An 8,842-nucleotide genomic window follows, 5' to 3' on the forward strand; every position below is an offset into this window, starting at 1 on the left:
CTCTATCGCGCTGGCAGTTGTGCTGGCAAACGCACAGTACGGCCGGACAGGTTACAGCAAGCCTGGATACTTCCAGATGAAGGACACATAAAGGAAGCAGCCGCCATGCCTGTGAGAATCGAAAGACCCCAGCGAAGGTGCTGAAACAGAGACTTCAGTTTAGGTGAAGGTCTGCGCAAACATCATCTCTCCACTCATTCTCAAAGCTCAGAAGAACGGCCCCCTTCTCTCTGATCTGTTTGAGGGTTGGGGGCAGCAGCACCCTCAGGTTACTTAGCATGTGGGGCAACTCCAGGACACAAGGGTGGAAAACCCAGATCAACAACAACATCGAGCCTCAAAAGAGCTCTCGCCCTTTGCTCTCACTGCCATGACTGATCCCGGGCCGAACACAAAGGAGGAGAATTTCTTTCCTGAGCAGAAACAAGCAATCGAGCAACAATTCCTCCCGAAACACAACCGAAAAAAGCAGCGGCAGGCGTTCTTCAATTGATTTCCAACGAATAAACATTTTCTCCCTCAAATGAAACAATTTATTGATAGCGTGATATAATCAAATGAGGGGCCAGTGCACTTTTTGTGTGTACAAACAGCCACGTCAAGAGCTGTGCAAGGAGTGAGTGACCGCTTCCTCTTTCTCCCCCAATCAAGAAATTAGGTATAGACAGCACAAATCAAGAGTGTCATTATTTCCGTTTAAATACGGGAACTGTAAGCACAAAAAAAAAAAAAAACAATTACACAAGCAGGAAGATGCTCTCAGTGAGAGTACACTAACACTAAACGGAAAGCTCTTGCCCCTGTGCATCCAAAGGGCTCCTGAATAATTTCAAACAATCATTTCTGCTTCCAGCCATGTGAAGTCCACTTGTGGAACGGTCCATTTCCTGTCCTGTCGTGTGTGTGGCCGAGACTGAACGTACAGTATGTCCATTTATTCAAGTACACAAACAGCTGTTATATTATGAAATCACCAAGCAATCAACTTTTAAAACACAATTTAGTGTGAAAAGTCATACATGAAAAGATGTTAGTTATGCATCAGATCAGTACACTGCAATTAGCTAAACAGACTAAGAACACAAATTTCTACTTCTTCAGGATTTTAGAGAAAATTGTGGACTGTCATTTTAAAACCATTCAAACAATGACACACCTAAGAACCACAACATTGTGTAATATTTCAAACATAAATGGCTGTTCAACTAAAAACATACTTAAATGTATGTCTATATTGTCAACTAAAAGTGTCAATGAAATAAAACGTAGGACTGTCTTACAGCTGCACAAGAACTAAATCGTTAGGGCATCAAGTCAAGTTTTTTGTACAAATATGTGGGCTTGATTTCTTTAAATTACCCATACACCTTAATTTCTTAGTGCTATTCACATGGCATATCTAGCAAATTATGGATGATTATGACAATATCACATTATAGGCTACATCACTTTACATTGATGATCTGAAAAGTCAGTTTTTATAGCAAATGCACCTTTTTTGTCTTTATCTTTATAAAGAGACCTTCATAAGAATATCATTAACAATATCACTGTAAATAGGTTTTACCTGGGAAATTATGACAGTCCTATGGGGGAAAAATGAATTAAAACCACTGTTAATTAATCAAATTAATTATTTGAGACCCATCATAATTTAAACTCAGACATTTCACACTTGCCCATTTTGAAAACAGAATTATGCTTCATTCAAAACCTTTCAAATGTAACCCAAAAACATGAAAACAGTATGTCAGAACAACTTTTTCTTCTTTAAACACAAACTGAATGCTTGATGTTATGCTTTGGTCTAAGGAGGGCTTACAAATATCTAAGTTTATAATCAAAATAGGTTCACAAATTATTTTTTTATGTGATAAAGGGGTGTTAAAATTCAGCCTGTATCAATCGATATAACACTGATGAAATTTTTTTGGCTACATATATTAAACCTCTGCAACGGCTTACTGTACAACACTAGCATCAACATGCAGTTCACGGAGCAAAATATTCTGCCTGTTTTAGTGACCTACAGAACTATATACCTATATTACACTCCCCATTAGTGAATGATTGTTCAAAGCATCAAGACACATAAACCAGGTTCCCATTAAATCAGATTAATTGATAATCATGAACATGAATGAACATTCACAAAAAAGATTTCGTACAGGGATGACTGTCTGGAATCTGCCTGAAATACATGTTGATAGGAAGTGTTGGAACTAGACAGCATTTAATGACCAACAGCAAATTAAATTCCTATTCTAATATTCCCAACATCATTCAATCTTTTAAGCAGGGTACAACTTATCACAAACTAGACCACTGAATAAATTGCAAATGAAAACAAATATATTGCTATAGAGCTAGACTTTGCTATACGAATGGGGCTTTTTCATGTTTTTTTTTTTTTTTGTACGTTTGGCAGAGCAGGTAATAACATTTGCTCATTACTCTAGTACCACGTCTGCTTTAGAGAGCATGCAATTAAGAGACATTAAGTGAAGCTTGCATTTAACAACTCTTTGTGTGTATTATGATTGTTAAGATGCTCCTCGCACAATGATCATGACCAGGAAGTCCTCTTCCGTTTTGGCAAGAGCTTTCGCAGAAGAATCTAAGAACTGCTGAGAGAAATCACATGGTGGAAATGCATGCAGGACCCCAGTGTTGTCCTTATCTCTACTGCCCCCGACGGGTAAACTGATGACCCCGGCAGCCTGCTTTTGCTTCAGGTACGAAACTAAGTTGCGCAGGGGCCTCTGCGTCGATGCTGCTGGGTCCGAAGACGAAGTCTCCTCGGAGCTGCCCGGAACCGCCAGTAGAACCGCATACCCGCCTGGGCCTGCAACTTTGATGCGCCGAGATACTTCATCGATCTTGGGCTGGTCAAGGCGAAGGCGTTGTGTGATGCGTAGTTGTGTGACTTTACCGCCCGTGCTGCCGTCGATGAGGAGACTGTTGGCAATGCTCAGGTCCCCCTCCAGAAGGTGCATGCTGGCTGGGAAATTACTGTTTTTTAGGAGCAGCATGCCATTCCAGGCCATGCTCAGCTTCCCCCCTGCATCCTGCTTTGAAGCCTGGCTGCTTTTGGAGCTGCTCTCAGATCGGTCTCTCTTGGAGGCACCTTTGGCTGAATCGCCCGCTTTGCGCTTTCTCTCCGCAGGACTCGCGCCGACACTAGACTCTGAGAGAGTGCTACTGCTTTTGATGCGCTTTTCACCAGGGGCTCTGTCCAGGCTGCTGTGGCTCTCTCGTGCAGGGGACACACGGTCTGCTCTCGCTGGCCGCTCAGAGTCACTGAATCGTCCATCTCGACTGCTCCCTCCTGGGCTGCCCTCAAGGGATGGCGGTCTGCGACGTCGGGCCGCCCACTCGCTGCTGCTGTCAGGTGAACACTCCAGATGTCTCCCATCCTCCATGAGCCGTCGCTTGCGTGCTGCATCCCTGCCTGGCAGCTCCCGCTCCAGTGACCACGCCTCTCGCCGTCGCTCGTGCTCCAAGTGTTCGAGGGGCTCAAATGCAGGCGTTCGTACACGTTCACGAATGGCAGGCACAGGCCATTCAGCCCCAGCATACAGTTCTCGTTCTCTGAAGTGCAGTGGTGGGGGAGTTCGTTCTCGGACCCTGATGGCCTCAGGGGTGGCGCGATGGACAAAAGACTCAGCCACGATTTCATAGTGTTGCAAAGGGAGGGGCTGCAAGAACTGCTGCTGGTAGCGGTGCTCCGTGTCAGCAAAGTCCACCCTCAGCCTCCTGTCGGGACCCCCGAGGGGAAATCCACGCATGTGTGTGCAGGCTGCCTGAGCGGCATCCAGGCTTTCATACTGAATATAAGCCCACGTGTCCCCTTTTCTGTAGTCTATAGTCCTGATAGTGCCGAAGCGGTCAAATTCCCTGGCTAACGCAGTCAGAGGCACCCAAGGTCCAAGACCACCCACCCATAAGCGTGTGGTGGGGGTGGCTTTGCCATAGCCAATCTTTATGGGGTTTCGGCCCACAACTTTCCCAGACATGCTAATTTTTGCTCTATGGGCCATGTCCAAGTTTTCAAATTTAAGAAAGCCATAGGTGCTGCTCTGGCCCCGACTTGGTCTTTTAATGTCCACCTCTGTGATGGTCCCAAATCGTTCAAAAGCTCTCCTCAAATCATTTTCAGTCACAGTAATATCCAAATTACCCAGAAATAGTGTGCGGTTGGCTCTCTGGTCGTCCTCTGGAGAGATAAAGTCCTCCTCGCGGAAAGGAGCGGCCCGCTCCGCGATGTACGCGGGCCGCGCCCTGGCTTCGTAAAAGGCAAATTCTCTCTCTCTTTCAAGCTCTCTCGGTAAAGGCGGGGGTGGGGGAGGAGGGAGCCGACCCAGCGCTAACTGCTGTAACCGGTAGTCTCTGTAACCCAGACCGGTTGGAGAGAGCGGCCTCTGGGTATGCAAATGTCTATGGCCTGCTACAACAGAGAAATGGTCCTTATCTACGGGAGATCGACTCCTCCTCCTATTCAAGTAGACTGCCTCAATTTTCAAAGGACGGTCGTAGAGCACCAGCCGGCCTCGCGCGTGCTTTGCCGCTCTCGCATCATCCGGTCTCCTAAAGTTGACGAATGCGATTCTCTCGTCGTTGACTCGGCTGATTTTAACACTCACGTCGCCAAATTTTTTGAATTCGTGAAAGAGGCCGTCCTCGATTTCCTCGTCGCTCAGCTGGGAGCCGAGCTCGCTGATTTTTAAAGTTTTGTACTCACTTTCGTTTGTGGGAAGCGGGGCGCGCGACTCTCCGCGCGAGTTGGTGCGCGCGGCTGCCTCTTTGCTATTCTATTTGAAAATTGTCCGGAATATCGTTCCATACTTAAAGCTGCCTAATTTTCCTTTTGCAGGTCAATATTTTTCACACATCTCAACTTAAAGTTGAATAACTTAAATCTAAATCTATAAAATGTTGTGTACTTATCTTGTGTCTGTCCTTTCACAGCCTACAACATTTAGCACACTATACGCTCTCTTTGTACATTTGTCATCCCGCTAGTTTCATTGTACTTCACATCTATTTAGTAATGCTTCTCTTGTATTCCTGAACTGTATTTCTTTATCACATCCTTTAATCTGGGATTTAATCAGTTTGCATGTGTAGCTGGAGCTGGCTCCACTTTTTTGAAAGATCAGGCTGGAATTCGAAGCTGTGGGTGTGTGGGGAGTTTCTGTCAGCCTCCCTTTCTATCCTCTATTGGAACCACATGTCAACTCTCTCCAAAACACGGCACGGTTCGCTAAACTGGCATTTAATGTGATCCAGCGTTTCTGTCATCCTCGATGCACAAAGGAAAGAAGCAGCAGGAAATGCTTGCCCCAAAGCAACTGTCGATCTGTTTCCATTTTGAGAATTAGGAAAATGAGAGAAGCTTTGAAAATCCTGTTACTGCAGTTTTTTTCATCTTGAACAATTTTGTCTTATGTGTCATCTAAATTAAGTGAATCACCCTGAAAGAGTGGCTGGCAGGATTGGCATGCAGATGGAGCTGAATAACCCATGGCTGGGTCACAGAAATGCTCTCCTCAAGGCTGTTTGGCACTTGTATCAACAGAACACTTTAACTTCAGCTATTTCCCACAGGATTGGGATTCCAAAAACACATCAAACATGATCAACTGTATAATGATATTAAGTTGTCTTAGAAACAGAATTTAGCACGCCTGTTGTTCTTCAGAAGTTCTGTTCCAATGAGTGTCATAGTTGTTGATAAAGTCAATGTCACAGGAATTGAATGTTCAAAAATGATTTTTTTTTTTTTTTTTTTTTTTATATAAGTTTTTACCAGACAGAATTTAAATTTGACTGATTCAACTAGTTATTTAGGCCCAGGTGCATTTCAAACCATACAAAAAAAAAATAATGCAATACATCCACCACTTGGTCAGCTTCAGAAACCTGGAGTCTGCATTGCTTTTCAAGTAATGTTTTGATTTTTGTCCAAGACCCTTGAATTAAACAGTAGCATAACATGTAAGTTGATTCATAATTCATTAGGCTTTGTGGTTCTGTCCAGCTGTCAGACCCCAGACCTAAGGTTGATGGAAAAACCTTGGAATCCATCATTAGTCTGAGAGTGAGGGGTTTGTGGTTTTGTATTAGCAGGGCTGTCACATGCTGCAGATGTATCGGGTGACATACCACAGCCTTTACATACAGCAAAACATACATTTAAAATTACATATTAGATGGCCATGCACTCTCTCAAATACAAAACGTTTCACCTTACATGTAAACGTTTATCTATACTAGCCTTAATAAATCGGCACACTAAATATTTTTTTGTATTAGAATTTCATGGGATGTTTGAATGGATCCAAAAGTTGCCTGAGCCTGTACAATTATCTATGTTATACTACATATTCTGGATATTATTAAAAATATTAAAAATCTTGTCAATATCATAATTATTTTCATGGATGATGGTATTAAAATTCTGTACAATTTTGTCTAAATAAATAAAAAATAAAACAATAAAAAATAAAATTAATAATTTTAAATGCAGAAAGTACATCTGGGCAACATAACATTATAATGTTCAGGATGAAAATGGGTATTCTAAAGATTGCATTTAACAGTGTTAAGTTTTTAAAGATTACCTTTAAGTGAGTGTTAGATAATGGCTAAGTTAATCTAAATCTAAAAAATTGAGAAATGAGCATGTACAAGTTGATATTTAATATAGTCAATAGTATATCAGTATCAATATCAGTCAATATGATAACCGATATGATACCAAAATATCATGCATCCTTAATTAAAATAAGCAATCAGCAACACAAAATGCAATCTATATGCAGAGATGCTTAATTCCTGCCATGGTTTACCAGAAGCACAAATGTATTTTGTTGTTTTTAGTGGTGATGTATTTGAATGCACAAAGTCGGAAAATGTAAAATCATTTATTGACTGGGGCTACATATATGGGGCTAAACCACTGCATACACTGATACTATGAGATTAACATTAACATACTTAAATAAACATGTTGCACATCCTGTTTGGCAATTAATATTACATAATTCTTACAATTTAAGTATCCCTGGAAGAATTTTATATTAAGGCAAGTTGTGTGCAAAGCCCATGGCTCATAGAATTTCAACAAAAACACAAACAAATGAGATGCTTCCATAGGGAAACAGATCAACACAAAAAAGTCCAGGCATAAAATGTTTCTTTGCAGTAAAAACATCTGGGAGCCTTCAAAAAAAAAAAAAGAGATATGTACATTGAGCATTAAGAAAGTATCTTTCAGTTGTGTGTTTACGAGTAACACTAACATGCCGGTATGTGCAGGCATGCTAACTTGTTGGCTCAGTGATGTCAAAACAATCGCAGTTGCAGCTGCACGGTCATGTCGGCCAGGATAACAGGCTCCCCGGGTCTTTGGTTTTCATGCGCAGGGCCACCAGGCCTGAGGGCTTGTATTCAGACTCTGGTCCGGGCTCAAAGGAATGGGCCCCCAGGCTTCCTGGGAAGCCATGGAGTGAGTATATCCCATTAATGCTAGGGTGGTGAGGTGGGTGATGATGATGATGATGATGGCCTGGAGATGCAGACATACCCATGAGCCCTGGTAGGTTCCCGTGAGGATGGGGATAAGGGGTCATACAGGATGATGCCATGTTTTCCACTCCCAAAACGCAACTACTGGCTACTCCGCCTGCACCTCCCATCCCCACGCTGCTTGGCCATAGGTTATTTTGCATCTGTGTGGACAGAAAAACACACACACACACACACACACACACACACACACACAAACATTAGTGACTTATTCTAATATGTATTAAAATTGATGATAATGTTTGCATGTTATCTGAAAAAAATAGTTACTTTGAAATCATTTAAAAAATATTTTTACATGTAATTAACACATATACAAATTAAATGTTTAATGCTAGCCTGTGCCACATGGCAAGATTGATGGCATTACACCAACAGAAAAAAATAAAACGAAATTCAATCTGTGTTTCTGACAACAAATATAAATCATAATATGCACTGCCTCCAGTCAAACCAAAGCAACTCCCCTGTGTGTGTTGAAATACTAGACAAAAACTACATTTTTGTTCTCAAGCTCTGTCTTATGCTCTCTTTGTGTTCTGTGTTTGTGTACCTGGTATGAGTCAGAGCGAGGGAGAAGGGAGATATCGTATGTAGCAGCAAAATGGTTTCGCACCTCTTGCATCTTCCCGTAACGCTCTCTTTTCCTCCATTTGGCCCGTCTGTTTTGGAACCACACCTGGGGAAAGAATCATATATTAAACTGAATTATTGATTGATTTAAATATAGGCCCTGTCGAAATGGAACACTCTGCCTTTCAATGCATTCAATGTATTTAATAGATGAGGAACATTAATATTACTGAAAGCATTTAAATCTGTGCAAAGAAATAGTGTATGCTGTCGCATTTGAAAAAGGTTAGTATATTAACCAGATATTTTATCCATATTATTAATTACACTAAGTTTATTTTAAAGAAATTAATACTTTTCATTTAGCAAGGATGAATTAAATTGATCAAAACTGACCATCAGAACTTTGACAATGTTACAAAAAATGTATATTTCAAATAAATGAAGTTCTTTTGAACTTGATTTTCATCACGATTTCCACAAAAATATTAAGTAGTGTTATTAACATTGATAATAACAAGAAATATTTATTGTGCACCAAATATTATTACAGCCTAGAATGATTTCTGAAGGATCATGTGACACTGAAGACTGGAGTAATAATTGCTGAAAATTCAGCTTTGCATCACAGGAATAAATTACATTTTAAAATATATTGAAATAGAAAATAATTATTTAA

General features: G+C 41.3%; 2 protein-coding genes across 2 annotated transcripts in view; both read right to left on the minus strand.

Annotated features, from left to right (window-relative positions):
• Window positions 1-983: 983 nt before the first annotated feature.
• LOC107680058 (putative RNA-binding protein 15) lies at window positions 984-6,087 on the minus strand. Its single transcript, XM_016475824.1, has 2 exons — window positions 6,076-6,087; window positions 984-4,811 (listed from the first exon to the last, which is right to left on the minus strand). Exons 1-2 carry the CDS (start codon window positions 6,085-6,087, stop codon window positions 2,544-2,546), a joined length of 2,280 nt encoding a protein of 759 aa, XP_016331310.1. The 3' UTR covers window positions 984-2,543.
• An 853-nt stretch (window positions 6,088-6,940) lies between these two features.
• The window catches only part of LOC107680275 (homeobox protein aristaless-like 3), an 8,437-nt gene continuing 6,535 nt past the window's right edge, over window positions 6,941-8,842 (minus strand). Inside the window, exons 3-4 of the mRNA XM_016476103.1 lie at window positions 8,144-8,269; window positions 6,941-7,733 (exon numbers count right to left, since the gene is read on the minus strand). Of these exons, the coding sequence (XP_016331589.1) occupies window positions 7,377-7,733; window positions 8,144-8,269 (483 nt within the window). The 3' untranslated portion in view covers window positions 6,941-7,376. The remainder of the gene's footprint in view (window positions 7,734-8,143; window positions 8,270-8,842) is intronic.

This window comes from Sinocyclocheilus anshuiensis, unplaced genomic scaffold, assembly GCF_001515605.1.
Source record: "Sinocyclocheilus anshuiensis isolate Anshui unplaced genomic scaffold, SAMN03320099.WGS_v1.1 scaffold13, whole genome shotgun sequence".
Classification (NCBI taxonomy): Eukaryota; Metazoa; Chordata; class Actinopteri; order Cypriniformes; family Cyprinidae; genus Sinocyclocheilus; species Sinocyclocheilus anshuiensis.